The sequence below is a fragment of the Xiphophorus hellerii genome, chromosome 19, assembly GCF_003331165.1.
Source record: "Xiphophorus hellerii strain 12219 chromosome 19, Xiphophorus_hellerii-4.1, whole genome shotgun sequence".
Lineage (NCBI taxonomy): Eukaryota > Metazoa > Chordata > Actinopteri > Cyprinodontiformes > Poeciliidae > Xiphophorus > Xiphophorus hellerii.
In genome coordinates this window covers 28,939,618-28,961,336 of record NC_045690.1, presented here as the reverse complement: position 1 = coordinate 28,961,336, position 21,719 = coordinate 28,939,618, and the positions used below count along the sequence as shown (strand labels likewise).

Below are 21,719 nucleotides of genomic sequence, written 5' to 3'. Positions count from 1 at the left end.
GAGAAGCCAGCTCAATGGCAAGAACAAAATCCGCGCAATAAACAGCTATGCCCTGCCAGTAATCAGATACCCTGCTGGAATAATTAGCTGGCCAAAGGAGGAGATAAAAGCCACTGATATTAAGACTAGAAAACTACTAACAATGCATGGAGGATTCCATCCCAAATCCAGCACCCTGAGACTGTACACGAGCCGCAAGGAAGGAGGCAGAGGACTAGTGAGCGTGAGAACCACAGTCCAGGACGAAACAACTAAGATCCATAAATACATCAGGGACAAAGCCTCAACAGACAATGTGCTCAGTGAATATCTCAGACAACAGGGAACGGAGGTTGAGGTGCCAGAGATACCATCATGGCAGGACAAGCCCCTACATGGGATGTACCACCAGCAAATAACCCAAGTGGCTGATATCAGTAAATCCTACCAATGGCTGGAAAAAGCTGGACTCAAGGACAGCACAGAGGCCCTCATCCTGGCCGCCCAGGAACAGGCCCTAAACACCAGAGCAATAGAGGCCCAGATATACCACACCAGACAAGACCCAAGGTGTAGGTTGTGCAAGGAGGCCCCTGAGACAGTCCAGCACATAACAGCAGGGTGCAAGATACTGGCAGGGAAAGCGTACATGAAACGACATAACCAAGTTGCAGGCATAGTGTACAGAAACATCTGTGCAGAATATGGACTGGAAACCCCGAGATCAAAGTGGGAAACACCCCCAAAGGTGGCGGAGAACGCCAGAGCTAAGATCCTGTGGGACTTCCAGATCCAGACAGACAAAATGGTAATGGCGAACCAACCAGACATTGTCGTAGTGGATAAACAACAGAGGAAAGCCGTTGTGATAGATGTAGCAATACCAAGCGACTGCAACATCAGGAAAAAGGAGCACGAGAAACTAGAGAAATACCAGGGCCTCAGGGAGGAACTGGAGAGGGCCTGGAAGGTGAAGACCACAGTGGTGCCTGTGGTCATCGGGGCCCTCGGGGCAGTCACCCCCAAACTGGACCAATGGCTACAACAGATCCCAGGAACAACATCAGACATCTCAGTCCAGAAATGTGCAGTCCTTGGCACAGCCAAGATACTGCGCAGAACCCTCAAGCTCCCAGGCCTCTGGTAGAGGACCCGAGCTCAGAGGATAAGAACCACCCGCGGTGGGTGAGAAGGGAATTTTTATATATATATATATATATATACAGTACGGACCAAAGGTTTGGACACACCTTTCAATTCAATGAGTTTCCTTTATTTTCAAGAGTATTGACATTGTAGATTCACACTCAAGGCATCAAAACTATGAATAACACATGTGGAAATATGCATTAACAAAAGAGTGTAAAACAACTGAAAATACCCCTTATATTCTAGTTTCTTCAAAGTAGCAACCTTTTGCTGCTTTGCACACACTCTGCATTTTCTTGATGAGCTTCAAGAGGTAGTCACCTGAAATGGTTTTCACTTCATAGGTGTGCCCTGTCAGGTTAATAAGTGGGATTTCTTGCCTTATAAATAATCATGAAAATAAAGAAAACCCATTGAATTAGAAGGTGTGTCCAAACTTTTGGTCTGTACTGTATATACATATATATACTGTATATACAGTACTCAGTTCAGACCAAAAGTTTGGACACACTTTCTCATTGAATTCAATGATATATATATATATATATATATATATATATATACAGTACAGACCAAAAGTTTGGACACAACTGTGTGTCCAAACTTTTGGTCTGTACTGTATATACTTAAATATTTGCAAAATATATTAATATACATTACAATAGATTTCCAGTAATCAGTAATACATTGGTAAATATATTGTCCTTTTGTAAGATATATATGTATCTACAGTATATATATATATACTGTATATAGATACATATATGTGTATGCTGTAAAAAAAATTGAATTATACACTGCCTGGCCAAAAAAAATAGAAACACTACCAAAATTGAAGATCATAAACAAATATTTTGTTGGACTGCCTTCAGCTTTATTTCTTCACACATTAGCTGTGGCATTGTTTTAATAAGCTTCTGAAATGTCACAAGATTTATTTCTATCCAGTGTTGCATCAATTTTTCACCAAGATCTTGCATTGATGATGGTAGAGTCTGACTGCTGCACAACTATTTCTCCAGCACATCCCAAATATTCTGAAGGCCACTCTCTGGTGGCCAATCCATGTGTGAAAAGGATGTCTCATGCTCTCTCACAATTCCAGGCTGATAAATCCTGACATTGTCATCTTGGAATGCGCCATGCCATCAGGGAAGACAAAATCTATTGATGGAATAACCTGGTCAATCAGTATATTCAGGTTGTCAGCCGGCTTCATCCTTTGAGCACATACTGTTGCTGAACCCAGACCTGACCAGCTGAAGTAACCCCAGATCGTAGCACTGCCCCCACAGGTTTGTACACTAGGCAAGATCAGTACATCACCCATCTCTCTGGAACTCTGGTAAATTTGGATTCAGACCGCATGACCTTCTTCAATTGCCCTTCTTTATGCTCCCCAGCAAACTAAAGCCTTTTTTCCAGTTAGCCTCACTGATTGGTGGTTTTCTTAAGGCTACATAGCTGTTTAGTTCCTTCAGTTCCCTTTGCATTCTGTGTGGGGAAATGCTCTTCCTTTCCCTATTAAACGTAGCACTGAGTTCTACTACAGTTTCTTTTTAAGAATTGATTGCACCAAATGTGATCACGATCATTCAGGATTTTTTTCCGGCCACGTTTCTTCCTCAAAGATGATGGGTCCCCATTATCCTTCCAGTTTTTAGTAATTTGTTGGACGGTTCTTAACCCAAATTTAGTAGTGACTGACTGACATCTTTTCCACAACCACAGGATGTGTCTTTAGACATGGTTGTTTAATAAATGAGAAGCAACTCACTGCACCAGTTGGGATTAAATAACTTGTTTCCAGCTGAAATATAATCACCCATGCAATAATTATCCAATAGGGGGCCTGTACCCATTTGTATAGTTGATGCATGTATTTTACAGTATGTTATATATTCATGTATAGGCCTATTGCGATAAATAATAAATCAATTAATCGCATGATAAATTAAAACTATCAACTTCATTTTAATTATCGGTTCCTTCCTTCCAGCTTTTTTCTTTTTCTGTTGATGACACTGAATGAAAAAAGACTCAACTCTGGTGCTCTCCCTTCCTCATTTCCTTAGTGTAAAGCCCAGCGCACACTACACAATCTTAGAGTTGTCGGCCCATTTTCAAAACCTGAGAGACAACACATTAGCCCTAGGTATATCCGTTTAATCATGCATGTGAGGTGTCCAACAATGGGCACAAAATAATGGCTACAAGTCCAGTTAACTAATTTTAAAACCAGGGATTAAATAAATGCTTTACAGCAATCTACCTGCAATGCATGTGGCCAGTGTCAGTCCTGACTGAATGAAAATCATTAGAACCTATTTATGTCACGTTAACGAAGAACAGCTGAAAAGTTACCGGGCTTATCAACTGCGGTAGCAATTTCGCTCCAACTCCTCCCCTTGTCATTTCTATATTCTTCTCACGAAATGTTGAATAAACATTAATTTTGTTTCCACATATCATCTCCAATGTCCGCTTGACTTCAGGTGTCAGCTGTTTGGGATTTCCTTCCGTAATTTCCCCTCAGAAAGCACGGAGGGAATCTGTGCTTTCTAACTGGCTACCTGTCACATTTAACAGGCTGCGTTCTCGCTCCCAATCGGGGAAAACCCCTGATTTACATCGGCGCGGCCACGACGATCTACCGTAACACACCACACACTACAGGATGATCGGTTACAAAGTCACAAGCGAGAATCTTAGAACGGCCAAGGTTCTAAGGGGAAAATCAGGGCAAAAAATCATGTAGTGTGAACTATTGCATCAGGTAGTCGGATGTGCCCATTTTCTCTATTTAAATCTAATGATTACTGAAGGGCAACATAGTATATAGACTTCATAATCTGCACTCTTTTGGTTGAATGAGTATTTACCGTATTTTCCGCACTATAAGGCGCACCACATTATAAGGCGCACCTTCAATGAATGGCCTATTTTAAAACTTTTTTCATATATAAGGCGCACCGCGTTATAAGGCGCATAGAATAGACGCTACAGTAGAGACTGGGGTTACGTTATGCATCCATTAGATGGAGCTGCGCTAAAGGGAATGTCAACAAAATAGTCAGATAGGTCAGTCAAACTTTATTAATAGATTACAAACCAGCGTTCTGAAAACTCCGTTCATTCCCAAAATGAATAAACAGCTGTTTTATTATTTTCCCCGAGGTAAAGTTAGTGACGTAGTATTTTCGTGACACAGTTTATCTTTTAACAACAGCAAGGTATAACATATAGTGGAGGGAACTTTTCCTCGATTCAATAAACACGTAAAAAACAGTTTGATACTGTTACGGTAAATCAATCGTTAGTGCAATCACAATATATATCCACTTCCGCACCATTGATTCGTTCATGTTAAATTCTCTCGCTGCTGCTTTATTCCCGTGTTCTACTGCGTGACTGATCGCCTTGAGCTTAAACTCTGCGTTGTAAGCGTGTCTCTTAATAGGAGCCATTTTGGGGTCTTTACACAAAAACCGCGCTTCTTCTTCTACGGAGGAAAATGAAGTCGGCGGCTGCTTACCGTAGTTGCGAGACCTGTTGCGCCTTATATATTGGTCCATATATAAGGCGCACCGGATTATAAGGCGCACTCTCGGCTTTTGAGAAAATTGAAGGTTTTTAGGTGTGCCTTGAAGTGCGGAAAATACGGTATTTACACTTTGGTTTTGTGTTGTTTAGTTTTTATTCAAGTACATTTTTTGTTAATGGAGACTGAGAATCTATTTTATTTTTGTTTTTGGTTGTTTTGTTTATTTTGTTTATTAGTTCCAGTGTTAAGTGTTCTTTTGAAAATAAAGTGTATCTAACTTTGGCAGGAAATCACATGCATTATTACATCATTTCCATTAAATCAGTTTAAAAAGGCCTTCAAACAATATTATCATTTATCACAATAATTTTGAGACAATTAATCGCTCAGCAAAATTTGTTATCGTGACAGGCCTATTCATGTAATACATTGAAATATATCACAAAATACACAAAGTGACGCTCCATGTCACTTTCTTTTTTGACTACTCTGCATTTTTTGTTGTCATTTCAACTGGTTATGTTTTTTCATTCTATAGAAGCTACACCCAATACCTTCCTGGGAGTAAGACATCAGCTGAGCTACTACTTTCAAAAATGGGTCTCTCTCCTTTTACTTTTTTACTTTGCATTTGCATTAGAAAGTACTCCTACATCAGTCTGTTTCTTTTTTGTGTATCTGCTATATCGTGGCAGATGGTCACTTGTACTGAGTCCAGGTCTGCTTAAAGTTTCTTCTTGTTAAAGGGGAGTTTTTCCTCTTCACTATTGATTAATACTTGCTCAGTATGAGAGATTACTGTAATGACACAATGCAAGCGATTATCTACTGTCACTACATGCTTGTCCAAGAGGAGTGAATACAAGTCAATGACTCAATGCAATCTTCCTTGGATAAAAACTTTTTTAAATATTTTGAATCATTAATTTAGCTATGCGCACTGTTTGAAGGGCCAGATCTTATGCGATCTTATGTGATGGCATTCAAAAGCTCATAAGTTTTTAAAAATTAATGTTTTATGTAATTATTTGGAGACTACATTTCCAATATAGGTTATTTTGGTTCAAGTCAGTCATATTTATTCATAACTTTAATATTAGTAGGCTTGGGACATAACGGATCCAAGCAAACAGTTACCAAAATGTGCCCTGTCAAAATAAGAGAGTTCTGGGATCCTATTCCGACAGGATTTGGCTTAACTTAAGCTGTGGATATATTGCATAAACACTAACAATAAAACTGCGGTGCATGGCGATCCACACATCTGTGAGTTAACAGATCTGCATTTGTTGCTGTATTGTTTCATTTATTTAATCTGTTTTTAATATTCCATCAATCTGCATGATTCTCTGAACAGGAAATACTCTAATGGATAAATCTGACAGATTTACTGGTTCTATGGTTAATATTGCAGTTTGACATTTTAAATAGTTAAATCAAAATATAAAATTCACACTGTGAAGATTCTCACTGTTAGATGGAGAGTCTTTGCACTCGCCCTCCTCAATGGTAACATCATCAATAGCGATATTGCCTTCAATACCCGAGCCTCTGACTCCTTCCATCACCACCTACAGTGAGAGAATAGAATAGAAATATCCTTAAATTCAGGTGTCACAGCAGCAAAAAACCTGCAGTAAGGGCAAATTTACAACACAAGGTAAAATAAAACTGGTATAAAAATAGTATGTTGAGATTAAAGAAATGTGAGGCTATATGGCATAATTTAAAGAAACAAAATAATTAGGGGTTAAAAGTTTAAAATAACCAAGATCATTTATTTCTTTTAATGTTAAAAGACGACTATTAATAATGGCCATTACTTCATAAAAGAAAATTCTCAAAGAAGCATCATCAAGTTTTGAGACAAGGTAAAATCAAACTTATTTCAAATGGTGCATAACTGAAGCTCCCAACCAGCATGACTTGCTGATGGAGCGTTTAAAATAAGCTCACATTGGTTCCCTGCCAAGAAAGACTCCAGATGTTTACTGTCACATCATGTCAATTAATTTTTGGCTCCTACAAAATTTTGTTGTGGTGTTGCTATAAGGAATAGTGGAAAATCAGCAGCATCAGACGTAGTTCAGGTTTTGTTCTCTCTTTATTCAGGTCTGTTCTCCTTCTCCTCTTTCTCTACCACATACAGCGTATTTTGTCACATCATATTCAGAGCTCCCCCTTCTGTCCTTTTCATGCAATAGCAGAACATAACATTTTCCCTTTTCCTGAAACAATTACTTACATGTAACCCTTGCACTGGATGACTCACTGCAGAAAGCTAAGTTTGTAAAATTACCATTTCAATAACCAACAGCAATCTGAAAATTTTACAAACCCTATTAGCTAAGGCAGCAACAGTACATTAAATGAATGTCAGCAATAGAACAAAATTACCAGTTCCACTGTTAACCATAAGCATTATAGTATGAACATTTAAACCTCTTTATTTTTACTGTATCTTACTTTAGTAGAACAGTAGTATATATTTACTTGTCTTATAGAACACTAATACCAGTCTGAACAGTAGGATTTACATAAAGTTTCACTTTATCTTACAAAACCTGGCAACCATCTTGGTGCATTTCTAGATCTCTGACTTCTTCTAAGTGTAGCAGCAGATTCATTATTGTTTCCTGGCAGTGCAAAGGTATCAAATACAGTATCACTATTTTGTTCTGAACCAGCTAAGGTTTGTTTTGGGAAGTGTGCAAGTTTTGAAGCATTCCACTTGCGTCTGTCGCTTAATAAGAAAGTGTTTTGTCCAACTTTCTTCATGACAGTCCGTGGTTCTGTAAATCTTGATGATCCTTTGGAAACGTGCTCAGGTCTGCGAACACGAACAGTGTCACCCACTTTGACTGTTGGTACTTTAGCTCTCATTTTCTTGTCTGTGTATTCCTTGATTTTATTTTGCTTTTGTTTCACTCTCTTTTGTATTTGGGCATGTGTTTTGCTTTTTAGTTCTGATAGTTATTTTAGTACTGAATAACTGTCTACCATGTAAGATTTATCTTGTTTCTTTTCCATTATTGACATATCTGCTGTTGCTTCTGGTAGAATCCAAGGTGGTATAATTGATATTGGTGTTGTTTGAGTCACTTCTAAACTATTCATTTTAGATTCTTTTATTTTCTTTTCAATTGTCCATCCAAAACTCCTCATTTCTTTTTCTTTTTCCCAACATGGATTTAAAATTTCCCAAGTTGGATGATGAAAGTTATTGCCTTGTAAATTTAACCAATAATTGATTTCTAATTTTGTTCTTAAATCTAACAGCATTTCTCCCATTTCTACTTCTATTGCTGCTGTTGGTGTGGTTTTAAATGCTCCAGTACATAATCTTAATGCCTGATGTTGGATAATATCTAATTTAACCAGGTGTGTTTTAGCTGCTGAACCATAAACTATACAACCAAAGTCTGTTAGATCTTATCATTCCTGTGTAAATCTGTTTTAGTGATTTCCTATCTGCTCCCCAGTCACTGCCAGCCAAGCATCTCAAAATATTTAAGATTTTCTTACAACTTTTTGAATATGTATATTCCATTTTAATTTTTCATCAAACCGTAGCCCTAAAAATTTTATACACTTGCTCCAATTCTTGCTTATATAATTTTAATTTTATTTCCTTGTTAAAATTCTTTCTGATTAAATATCGTTACTTTGATTTTTTCAACTGAAAACTTAAATCCCCATTGCAATGCCCATTTCTCTATTTCAATAATAACCTTTTGTAATTTCTTTACAATGAAATCTACATTTTCCCCTCTTTTCCAAACAGCTCCATCATCTGCAAAACGTGAACAACCCATTTCTTTTCCAATATCTTTAAATACATCATTTATCATAATTGAGAACAGTAAAGGACTTATAATACTCCCTTGCGGAGTTCCATTTTCTACTCTATATTTTCCTGAGATCACTTCACCAATTCTAAGTTGTATTTTCCTGTTTGTTAAAAAGTCTTTAATCCATTTAAATATTTTCCCTTTAATGCCCAATGTGTATAATTTAATTAATAATCCCGCAACCCACATCATATCATATGCTTTTACTATATCAAAAAATACCTCCACTACACTTTATTTACTTTTGCTCTTCTAATTTCATGCTCTAGACATAGAGTTGGATCATTAATACTCCTCCCTTTACAAAAACCACTTTGATATTTTGACATATACCCTTTGTTATTTCAATAATATACTTGTCTATTATTAATCATTTTTTCCATTATTTTACATAGATTTGATTTTAAAGCTATTGGTCTGTGGATTTCTGGGTTTGAGTTATATTTTCCTGGTTTAGCTATTGGTAGTATAATTGATTCCTTCAAGTTCAGTGGTAATTTTTCCTCCTCCCAAATTTTATTATATAATTAGAATATTATGTCTTTTGATTTTTCACTGAGTTGCCTTATCATTCTATACCAAATTGCCGATACCTGGTGCTCTATTTTTTTGTCTTCCTAAGTGCATAATTCAGTTCGGCTTTTGTAAATTCAACATTCAACAAATTATTTGTTTCTTCAACACTCTCTAATAAGTCTTTATGTTTAAGCTTTGTATTTTCTCTTCCTTTTCTTCCCTCTTCACTAATATTACTTGAACTATGAATTTTACTAAATGTTCTTGCCAATATTTCAACTTTATCTTCATCTCTTATTATATTTGTATTATATATTTTTAATATAGGGTTGATGGACTCAATGCAATTGATCACATTTTCTCAATAAGAGCCTGTTTGAGCAAAAGAGAGCCTGCTTGTCCCCACCGGACAAACAGACTCTGCTTTGCCTACTCTTCTCGTTGAGAAAATTTTTGACTCTTGGGATGTTTGCCAAGAATCTTGTCTGTATGTTATACCTAGAAGACATGGAGGATCTGTATTTGGATTCATAACAGGATTTCTGCTGTCTGGAGTTGGTGGATAATTTGGAAGACATCTGCAGCTGCTTCGGTCCTTTTCAAGCTGGCTGATCAGTGTGATAGATTGGACTGACTAGCAAACACTCAGACTAACATGCTGTGGGACCAGAGCCATACGTTGGATGTGATTCTTGCTAAGATTCGCAACCCAGCTGCAAGCCCTGGAGCCCACCAGTGAGATGGAATCTATCTTGGAGAAGTTCATAGTTCAACCGGCGGGAACAGCCATACTAACTTGGATGATTGGAATAAACAGAGATGTACCAGTGAGACTTTAGGGCAGATGGAAAAATGAAAGTCTGTGCAAACTAAAGAATATTGTCTATCTGAACTGGCTCCCCGTGTCAGCTTTGGCTGGCTGCCTATCTCAAATCTCCTGGATGATATGTAAATAAGACTCTCTTTCCCATCTCCTCCTCCCGTCTGAAGACATTCGTGCAATCTTATGGCTGGTTGCTTCAAGGACTTGCTCTTAGATAATACCACCATATCAGAGACTGTTGCCTGGGAGAAGCTGGCTGTATGGGTTCATGAATTTACTGCACACATTTCTCATGGCCACAGATAAACACTCCTGGATCTCACTGTCTTTGTATATGAATGTGTATAAATGTTGCTATATGTGCTGGGGCTTTTTGTGCAGCCTCTCATTGCATTTTATTCACAAGCCAGTGTATGTTGGGGAAAAAAAATATAGCCCATTATTTGGTTGTTATTGGGTGCAGTTCCTCATCCTTATTATGGGCCCGGTGTCTTAACAACATGGAGGAACAATATGCTCTCTTCTTTCCAGAGAGCATTATTTAAGTCCAACAAACTATTGAACTGAACGAAGCATGTACAGATCTCTTTTAACCACAGTCTTCCTATTTCTGATGCTGGATCTTTAATATCCTGAAATTGAAATGCTGGGCATCTACCCATGTGTTAGCTTTAGTGGCTAAGCTTTGGCAATGGTTCATTGGGTTAGCTTGCAGATATTGGAACTTTTTTGTCTTGTTCATGGTACAGCTCTTGCAGCTATTGCTGAAAACAATTGGAGAAAGAGGCAACCGGAAATTATGAATGTGGCTTAAATGTAAATGGAAGTACATCACCACTACTCATGATATATAGGCTATTATCTGCTGTTGTCAACATGGTTACAGCACTGCTGCAATCAGCTAATGTGATTGACTTGTGCATAAATTGCTTCAACATGGCGTCCGTTGCTATGATTGGCTGAAACAAGGAAGCTATCTAAGTGGTTGCTGATCATTACCTGTTAAAAAAATACATTTGTGGATTGGGATGTCACAACTGTGTTGAAATAGAGCTACACTTACTTGAGTATAATTTTTGGATAGTCTGAGCCAACTCTGTGTATGAATGATGAGAGTTGGACTGGACTAGAATGTGGTGGTCATGGCCCAAAGAAGCAAAAGTGGGCATCCCTTATTTTCATTTCTGAAAGGTTGCACTAACCATCCATCCAGTTGGTTGGGAATGGTTCTTATATCTCCCCTGATGATGCATCTGTACTTTGTCTGGTTGTGGTCTTTGCTGGGATCTCAAGACAAAAGTGTGGTAAAAATAAATTCAAAGTTGTCCATGATCACTTCCATTTTGTGTCTATTCAAAGAATCAAGAAAACCAAGAAAGACATTTGCAAGTCTTTGAACGATGGTTGGTGCCATCTTAAGGTTAAAAAAAAGCAACCTCGGATTTTAAAAATATTTCTCGTCCACGGCCCTTGAAACTTTCAGACAGATTACATTTTGTATAAGTACATTTACTGTATTTGATGGAAAGTGTCTGTTCAATAGAGGAATTCAGATTTAAGAACTCTGTTGGTGATTTTAAATATTTTTAACATATATCTACGATAGGGGTATGAATGATTTGGGGCTTAGCAAGATGTTAATTAAATGTATTTAGTAAAGAATAAAATGATATAAATTCTAAATGTTCATGTAAAATACCCATGAAGTCTAAGGACTTTGCCCCATGTAACTAACCATACTCACGTTACCACTAGCCAGCTATGTACTGTACCTGAAAGGTTGTGGTTGGATGGATGTTAACCCTTGCCTGCTGCCAGTAGTTTCCTTGGTTACCAGTAAGACTCCAGACTAAGGTATCTGTGAGCATCTGACCTTTCAACCGCAAGAAAATATTCAAAGCTCCTACAAGATAAATAAACAGTGAGATTAGGAAGTGTATTGCAAACCAATATTCTCATGTGTCATACCAGTAGGAATGAGCATCTTCTTGCCTTCTCACCTATATGTTTCCCAAACATGTGGTAGTAGAAGGTAAAGCAGTAGGTGGGATTGTTACTGGCTGAAGAGGAGGAGACACTTTTGGTGTTTATGTTGAAAATTGGGGACATCAGACGGGCTTTGTCCCCCTCCAGCCTGGGCCTGGATGTCTCAATGAACATGTAGAAGCCTGAGGGTCCACAACAGTCTAATTTTCACTTAATGCTTCAGCAGTTAAGACAGTAACATTTGTTTTATGTGAATCTGTCACCAATGAAAAGAAGAGAAACATTTTAGCTTAGTTCATTTTGAACAACAGACTTATAGTAAATCTCAGTGTTAGGATAGAATTCATGTAACAATGCTTTTGTCTATTGCTGTATATGAACACAAGAAGACAGTGAAGACTGTGATCAACAACATTAAACTCTATGTGGTAGTGGAAGTTTTTAATCCTAATACTGAAGTTATATGACCAGAATAATTCCTACTATTTAAAGGATATTACATGGAAATGTCTAATTTTTGGAGTAGTACCATTTTGGATGGTGGTCCAAAAGCCAAGACAAGTAAACAAAAGAAGATCTTTGAAATGCAAGCTTAAAATAGAGAATTAGACATAGCCCGAAATAAAATGAGGGTAAACATCGGAGCTGCACTTCATAGATGGAGGTAGCTAAAAGCTCTCAAAGGGTTCAAATTGATCCAGAGTTAGCCACATCTCTGCTTTACCAGCAAGTATTTGCTTGATTTATCTTATTTTTGATTTTAAAAAATCAGCAAAGATACAGCGGGATCACTGGTGATGGCACAAATCTAGTATTACTCTGTAGTAATACAGAGTAATTACTAAGAGTATCAATGATGCAGATTATCACTGCATCACTGATGCAGTGATAATCTGATAATCTTTCCGTAAGAAAGTTGTAGCTGGATGGTGATTCATTTCAACATTACCTGCTAACTCAACCTCAGTATAAATATTAGTCCATACCTACATTTATTTGTCCCAACAAATTTTTCGGATTAAATGCATTTAAATTTGGTGAAATTATTTTATTATGGACTGCGCCTGTGAAAAATAAACAGTAAATGAAATATTATGAAAATGCTTCCAACATTTGCAGTTGAATCAGAAAGTGTTGTTTTTGTGTAATCTCCTCATTGGAGCCAATGGACTCCATGTCAAAACTAGTCACATAACATACATATGTTACACAATGCAAAGCAAAAAATGTAAATAGCTAATTCAGTGTCTTGACATATATATATATAAATATATATAAAAAAAAAAAAAATTCCCTTCTCACCCACCGCGGGTGGTTCTTATCCTCTGAGCTCGGGTCCTCTACCAGAGGCCTGGGAGCTTGAGGGTTCTGCGCAGTATCTTGGCTGTGCCAAGGACTGCACATTTCTGGACTGAGATGTCTGATGTTGTTCCTGGGATCTGTTGTAGCCATTGGTCCAGTTTGGGGGTGACTGCCCCGAGGGCCCCGATGACCACAGGCACCACTGTGGTCTTCACCTTCCAGGCCCTCTATATATATATATATATATATATATATATATATATATATATATATATATATACTGTATATCCGCCGTAGTGGAGCCGTGGGCACCAGTGTTCTCATAGTGTGCCTGCGTGCACACTGGTCTTCTCTGTGCGGTATGAAGTTAAATATGTTTCACAATTATTCAATCAAAAAAAATCTCAAATAAAAAAAATGTAATTGTGATCAAAACAAAATATTTTTTTGTTTCATACAAAAAAAACTTATCTCATAAAAAAAAAATAAAACTGGTCAAAACGTTTTGAATTGTATTGATTTTTTTAAAACAAAAAAGTTTTGTTTAAAAAACTATTTTTTTATAATTAAAATCACTCATTTTTTTCATGAAATGAAAAAGTGTTTTACAGAACTAAACTTTTGCATATATCAGAATTTTTTGGTTGCAATTCTCAAACTTTTGGTTTTGATGCTCCCTCATGTTTTCATCCTCTCTAGGAGCTGGAAGAATTGTTCTAGCTCTGCTGTTGCTCCAGGTGGGTCCATGCTGAGTGGAAAGCAACAGCAATGGCATCCTCTGTGGATCTGTCAGCACAATGTGCAAATTTGTGAGGGCATAGTCTGGGGGAATATGCTTTTTAATGGGCTGCAGAACTAGTCTCTGAAAGCACTCCATAATTATAGGAGTCAGGGGACTAAGCAGGGCCACTGCTTAGTCCAATTTACTGTGGTTACGGAAAATATTCAGACCCTTTTAAATTTTTCACATTTTGTTTCATTGTCAGCAAAAAGTGACAATGAAAATCAAAAAAAGTTCATAATATTTCTTATTAATCTACACTCAATATCACATCTTGACAGAAAAGCCAGGAATGCTGAGTTTTTTTGCAAATTTACATAAAAGAAAAACTGAAATATCACATGGTCAAAAGTATGCAGACCCTTTGCTCAGTATTGAGCACCCTTTTGAGCTAGTACAGCCATGATGTACAAGAATGATGTACATCATCATTGTATCATTTTTCAGAGTGATACAAGTGTTTCACACATGGATTTGAGGATCCTATGCCATTCTCCCTTGCAGATCCTCTCCAGTTCTGTCAGGTTGGATGGCAAACGTTGGTGAAGCAATTTTCAGGTCTCTCCAGAGATGTTCAATTGGCTTTAGGTCAGGGCTCTGATATGGCCATTCAGGAATAGTCAGAGTTGTTCCGAAGCCACTCTTGTTATTTTAGCTGTGTGCTTCGGGTAATTGTCTTGTTGGAAGGTAAGGTAAGGTAATGGCATTTATTATTTATACTAAATGTTTATTACAACATTTAGTATAAAGCTAAATGTTGGTCTAAATTAATAAGTACTCCGCAGTTTATAAAAGTAATAAACTAAACAGACAGGGCAAAGAAATGACACATCAATTATCTAAGAGCAAGTCCTTGAAGGGTCCAATCATACAATTGCACGGATTTCTGCAGAGGGGAGATGATATAGGAAAGGGCGTCTTTGTTTACATATCTTCCAGGAGATTTGAGATAGACAGCCACCTAAGGCTATCTCACTGAGGAGCCAGTTCAGATAAGGACAATATGCTTCAGGTCAGGTATATTTTAAGTTTCAATCTATCCTAAAGTTTCACCTTTAAATCTTTGTTGATTCCAATCATCCAAATTAGTGTGGCCATTCCAGCTGGATGACACTAGCAATTTCTCCAAGATCAATTCCATCCAGTTAGTGAGTTCTAGTGTCAGCAGCTGGCCAGCGAAGCTCAGCAAGAATCACATCCAACTTGCCCCTCTGTCCCACAGCATATCAGTCTGAGTGTTCGCTAGTTGGAGTAATCCATCACAAATTTGTCAACATGCCAGGTATCCACCAACTCCAAACACCAGAAATCCTGTTATGAATCCAAATAAATCCATAAGATATCCCACCGGGTATGTCCCCGCAGGACAAGTGGACTCTCTTTTGCCCAGTCTTTTTGTTGAGAAAATTTGATCAATTGCATTGAGAGACAGGTTGACCAGATCCAAAATTTGTAGATTCAGAGATGCAAAGAGAGGCTCCAAAAAAGCAGCACAAAAACAGAGCAAGCAGGGCGAAGGTGGGTAGGGAGGGAGCAGAGGAAAAAAGTGTCAGCCTTCATCAAGATCAAAATCAATCAATCAATCAATCAAATTTTATTTGTATAGCACATTTCAGCAGCAAGGCATTTCAAAGTGCTTTACATCATTACAAACACAGAAACACAATGCAACATAGAATCAATAATCAAAACACAGCATTAAGTCAAGTTCCATCAATAAATTTGTAATTGATTACATTTCAAATACAATTCTAAACAGGTGGGTTTTTAGTTGAGATTTAAAAGAAGTCAGTGTTTCAGCTGTTTTACAGTTTTCTGGAAGTTTGTTCCAAATTTGTGGTGCATAGATGCTGAAAGCTGCTTCTCCTCGTTTGGTTCTGGTTCTGGGGATGCAGAACCAGAACCGGAAGACCTGAGAGGTCTGGAAGGTTGATACAACAACAGCAGATCTTTAATGTATTGTGGTGCTAAGCCGTTCAGTGATTTATAAACTAACAACAGTATTTTAAAATCTATTCTTTGAGCTACAGGGAGCCAGTGTAGGGACTTTAAAACTGGTGTTATGTGCTCTATCTTCCTGGTTTTAGTGAGAATGCCAACAGCAGCATTCTGGATCAGCTGCAGCTGTTTGATTGATTTGTTGGACAGACCTGTGAAGATGCTGTTGCAATAATCAATACGACTGAAGATAAACGCATGGATGAGTTTCTCTAGATCTTGCTGAGACATTAGTCATTTAATCCTGGAAATGTTCTTCAGGTGATAGAAGGCCGACTTTGTAACTGTCTTTATGTGGCTCTGGAGGTTCAGGTCAGAGTCCATCACTACTCCCAGGTTTCGGGCTGATCGCTGGTTTTCAGTTGTAATAACTGAAGCTGTGCATTGACTCTAGATCATTCCTCTTTAGGTCCAAAAATAATAACTTCAGTTTTGTTTCTGTTCAGCTGGAGAAAGTTTTGGCACATCCACACATTAAGCATCTGTTCAGTGATTGGATGGGCTCTGAGTCACCTGGTGACATCGTAATGTAGAGCTGTGTGTCATCTGCATAGAATAGAATAGAATAGAATAGAATTCAACTTTATTGTCATTGCACTGTCACAAGTACAAGCAACGAGATGTAGTTTGCATCTATCCAGAAGTGCTCTACGTGCATAGTTATGGTAGCTAATATTATTTCCTGTTATAACCTGAGCTAGTGGGGGCATGTAAATATTGAAAAAAAGGGGCCCTAGGATTGAACCTTGGGGTACCCCACATGTGACCTTTGACCTCTTTGATGAAAAGTTTTCAATTGAAACAAAGAAATCCCTGTTCTTTATGTAAGATTCAAACCAGTTAAGCACTGGACCAGAGAGTCCGACCCAACTCTCCAGTCGATTCAGTAATATGTCATGGTCAACAGTGTCAAAAGCTGCACTGAGGTCCAACAGAACCAGCACTGTGGTTCTCCCACAGTCCGAATTTATATGGATGTCATTGAACACTTTTACGAGGGCAGTCTCTGTGCTGTGGTGAGCACGAAAGCCAGACTGGAAGGAGTCAAAGCGGTTGGTTATTGTTAGGAAGCTATTTAATTGTTTACACACAGCTTTTTCAATAACTTTGCTGATGAATGGGAGGTCAGAGGTCAGAGGTCGGCCTATAATTCTGCATTAGTGATTTGTCCAGATTGTTCTTTTTATAAGTGGTTTGATTACTGCTGTTTTCAAAGCCTGGGGGAAAACGCCTGATGAGAGCCATGAGTTTACTATTTGGATCAGATCAGCAGCAATAACAGGCAGAACTTTCTTAAAGAAATGTGTGGGTAAAACATCTAGACAGCAGGAACTGGAGCTTAGTTGACTTATAATTTCCTGTAGGGTTTTATAATTAAATAGTTGGAATTGGGTCATTTTTCCTGTATTTGTTTTGTTTGGGCACAGCATTGGTACTGACTTTATAGTGGATGTACAGATTAATCCTCTGATTTTTTGAATTTTCTCTGAAAAGAAGCTGGAAAACTGGTTGCAGGCGGCAATACATTGGAATTCAGGCGGTAACGTCACAGGAGGGTTTGTGATTCTGTCAACTGTTGCAAATAAAGCTCGAGCATTGTTAATGTTTTTGTTTATAACATCTGCAAAGAAAGCCTCTCTTGCATGTTTTAGTGTTAAATGATAGTTACGTAGTCTTTCTTTATAGATGTCATAATGAACGTGGAGTTGGGTTTTACACCATTTTCGTTCTGCCCTGCGGCAGAGTTGTCTTGCAGATCTGTTTGTGCATTTCTCCATGGAGATTTCTTTTTACCAGACACAGCCTTCATTTTAATTGGGGCAATGGAATCAATAATATCTGAGACTTTAGACTGAAAATCATTTACCAACTTATCTACATCATTACAGCTTAAGGGTGAGGAAGAAGAGTAGATTTGATTAAAAGTTTCTGCTGTGTTTTCAGTGAGAGAACGTTTTGTGATAGTTGCTGTTTGTATAAGTGCGTTAAAAGATAAAGAACTTTCAAAGATAACAGCGAAGTGATCCGACAGGGCGACATCAGTTGCGGAGACATTGGAAATATTCACACCCTTACTGATAACCAGGTCCAGTGTGTGTCCTTGAGTGTGTGTTGCTTGTTTGACATGTTGTGTTAGACCAAAAGTCTCTAAAATATTAAAGAGCTTTTTTGCCCCTATGTCTTGGGGGTTGTCAACATGAATGCTGAAATCACCCACAATTATTAAACAATCATAATCAATACATATGAGAGATAGAAGCTCATTCAAATCAGTAAAGAAATTTTCCACAAAAGTTGGAGTTTTGTATAGAGTTACTGTCAAAGTTTGTTTGTGGCCCTTAACCTCAATTCCAAGATACTCAAAAGAGGTGAAGTGACCCAAAGAGATTTTACTACAATTTATGGTATTCTTAAATATTGAAGCCACACCTCCTCCTTTTTTGTGTTTTCTATTCTCACTGAAGAAATTGTAGTTAGGAGGTGCAGATTCAATTAGTACGATCAATTCATTATTGTCATTCAACCATGTTTCTGTCAGAAACATAACATCGATATTATGCTCAGTGATGAAATCATTAATTAATAGAGCTTTAGCACAGAGAGATCTGGTATTTAAAAGGGTTAGTTTAAGTGACTTGGAGGCCAAGAGTTCTTCAGTCTGAGGTTCTTTTAGGCAAGGGAAGAGTCTGATGTTTGAATTAAAACAGCTGTATTTTATGTTTCTGTTTCTTGTAAATTTTCTTGTAGTGATCCGGACAGGTAAAGTCCTGTTCTGCAGTGCCGGGGGGCCAGACACATTCTGGGGTAAGAAGGATGTAAAGATAAAATCTGGACCCCGGCCTCAGACCTCAGAAACGCAGAGTGATGGATCCTCTGGGAAGTTAGAGTCAGGTGGCTTAAATGAAGTGAGGTCTGCTATGTGAGCGCTAAGGAGAGACGTCCCAAGTACAACCTGTTGATTCATTCCATCTGTAAATTTAAGAAACTCCGGTCCAGAAGACATTTATTCATGTGTATCTTGTGAATCCTGTGAATAAGTGGGTGAGCAGAGAGGGAGGGGAGAAGGAGGAAGGGAACCAGTCGCTCCGTCTCCAGTCGATGTATCAGCTTGTTTTGAAACTGGTTGTTCCTGATAAGCAGAGGGTTTCTTCCTAGTCAGAAATCCTTGAGCCTGTTCTTCTGAAGCGATGATCACGTTGCTGTCCTTGTTGATAAAATGAAAAAGGTTTGCAGTGAGTAGCTTTATCCCATGTTTATTAAGATTGCGTCCGCCTCTTCCAAAAAGGTGAAAATGCTGCCAATAGATCCAGAGGTTATCGATGAAGGTCACTGAGCTGGCAGAGCAGCTTTTAATCAGCCATTTGTTTATCATATCCAGCCTGGAGTGTTTTTCGTCTCCCCATTGAGGTGATGGAATTGGACCACTGAGAAATAATTTCATTTTTAACTTTCCCATAGTGTTCAGTAGAATATTAAAGTCCTTTTTCAGAATCTCAGATTTCTGCTTTGCCACATCGTTGGCTCCAACATGCACAACTAAGGACTCAATATCTGGCTGATCAGCAGTTAGCGAAAGAACTTTACGAGTTAAATCAGATACAGTGTCACCAGGAAAAGAAATCACTCTCGTTTTCTTGGGATTGCACACATGACTGATTCCATTTACTGCCTCATCTCCAACAATAAGCACTTTTGGCATACCTTTCGTTTTCCTGGTAGCCACTTTGTCCTTTGGGGCTTTGGGGGGTGGATGTGTTAGACTTGCCTCATTGTTGATGTTTGAAGGCGAGGTTTCACTCAGAGGCTCAGGCTGGAGTACAGAAAATCTGTTTTTCAGTGGGATTCCCACAGAGTCAGAATGTTTTGAGGCTCGGGCTGGTCGCTTTGTCCTTGGGAGCGGGGTCGGTGGAACCGTTTTGGTTGCAGCTGCTTGTTTGTTTTTCTTTGGTGGAGCAGGTGTTGAGGTTGAAGGTGGGTTTCGGCTCAGAGCCTGCCACGCTGATTCGTCCAGGTGAGGGGTTCTCCCTGTCAGTCGCCTCATCGGATCTGCGGTGTGAGACTTTTGCTTCAGCTTGGCACCCAGAGCTTTCCAGGGTGAGCTGCTTGATGCGAGGCGTACAATCTCTCCGTTGATTTGAGGAAGAGTTGTATGATTTCCACAGTTAGTGTTGATTTCAAAGTTCACCTCCAGCTGTTTGATCTTCATTTCTATAGACTGAAGTCGTTGTATAATACTGCTAATGTCCTTGGGGTCGGCCGGAGGCATTTTGTCCTGGTTCAACTTGGAGATGAAGAAAAGCAAGGTAAAAATAAAAGTAAGAAAATCCCCCAGTCCTTAGGTTTGTAGTAATCCAGTTATGATGTTGAAAATGTGAATATAACTATAAAAACTGTCACTTTAAAAATAGCTCAGGCAAAGTTATCAGTAAAGACGGGAGAGAGCAGGACAAGCTGTTCCTCCTTCAGCTGCAGCACACTTCAACCACCAAGAAGCTCAGACTGAGATCCTGAGCACTCTGGAAGAGGTTTTCTTCCAGGATATCCCTGTGCACAGCTGCATTCATCTTTCCTTCAATTGCAACCAGTTATCCTGTCCCTGCCACTGAAAAACACCCCCACAGCATGATACTGCCACCAGCATGTTTCACTGTTGGGATTATATTGGGCAGGTGATGAGCAGTGTCTGGTTTTTTCCACACATACCACTTAGAATTCACAGCAAAAAGTTAAATCTGCATTTCATCGGGGCAGAGAATCTTATGTCTCATAGGCTGGGAGTCTTTCATGTGCTTTTTGGCAAACTCTATGCAGGCTTTCATATTTAAGGATTATGGAGGCCACTGTGCTCTTAGGAGCCTTGAGTGCTGCAGAAATTCTTTTGTAAACTTGACCAGACCTGTGCCTAGTCACAATTCTGTCTCTGCGCTCCATAGACACTTCCTTTGACCTCATAATTCTCATTTGCTCTGACATGCACTGTGAGCTGTTAGGATTCACATAGAGAGGTTTGTGCATTTCCTAATTAAGTCCAGTCAGTTTAATTAAGCACAACTGGACTCCAATGAAGGAGGATCAAAAGAAATAGACAGCATGGGAATTAAATATGAGTGTCACAGCAAAGGGTCTGAATACTTATGACCATGTGATATTTCAGTTTTTCTTTTTCAATAAATTTGCAAAAATGTCTACATTTCTGTTTTTTATGTCAAAATGGATGCTGAGTGTTCATTAACAAGAAATAATATGAACTTTTTTGATTTTAGAAAATGGCTACAATGAAATAGAGAGTAATAAATTGAAAGGGGTCTGAATACATTCCGTACCCACTGTATGGGCTCCAATACAAGATGAGAAAGCCTGACTGTTGGGTTCTGCTGTGTGAGTGTTTGTGTGAGGCCTCCTGTTCCTCCTAGGATCTTTGCTGCTGAGCATGCAAGCTGCTTTCCCACAGCTGCAGGAAATTCCTCATCAAGCCTGCTGCCTGGATATAGGGAGCTGCTATAGGTAGACCTGTCACAATAACAAATTGTGCTGAGTGATTGTCTCAAAAATTATTGCGATAAATGATAATATTGTTTGAAGACCTTTTTACACTGATTTAATGGAATAATAATGCATGCTATTTCCTGCCAAAGATAGACTTTATTTTCAAAAGAACACTTAACACTGGAACTGATAAACAAAATAAACAAAACAACCAAAAACAAAAATAAAATAGATTCTCAGTCTCCATTAACAAAAAATTTACTTGAATAAATACTTAACAACATAAAGCCAAAGTGGAAATGA

The 21,719-nt window shown here is 38.4% G+C and overlaps 1 protein-coding gene across 6 annotated transcripts in view; it reads right to left on the bottom strand.

Annotated features, from left to right (window-relative positions):
• LOC116708569 (MAM domain-containing glycosylphosphatidylinositol anchor protein 2-like) overlaps positions 1-21,719 on the bottom strand; it is a 239,582-nt gene that overhangs the window by 9,195 nt on the left and 208,668 nt on the right. For 5 of the 6 annotated variants that reach the window (XM_032546441.1, XM_032546443.1, XM_032546442.1 and 2 more), the window contains 3 exons: positions 11,863-12,030; positions 11,635-11,765; positions 6,144-6,243 (listed from right to left, as the gene is read on the bottom strand). In XM_032546441.1, coding sequence (XP_032402332.1) covers positions 6,144-6,243; positions 11,635-11,765; positions 11,863-12,030 — 399 coding nt within the window. The remainder of the gene's footprint in view (positions 1-6,143; positions 6,244-11,634; positions 11,766-11,862; positions 12,031-21,719) is intronic. The other variant, XR_004336709.1, reaches the window with a different exon arrangement.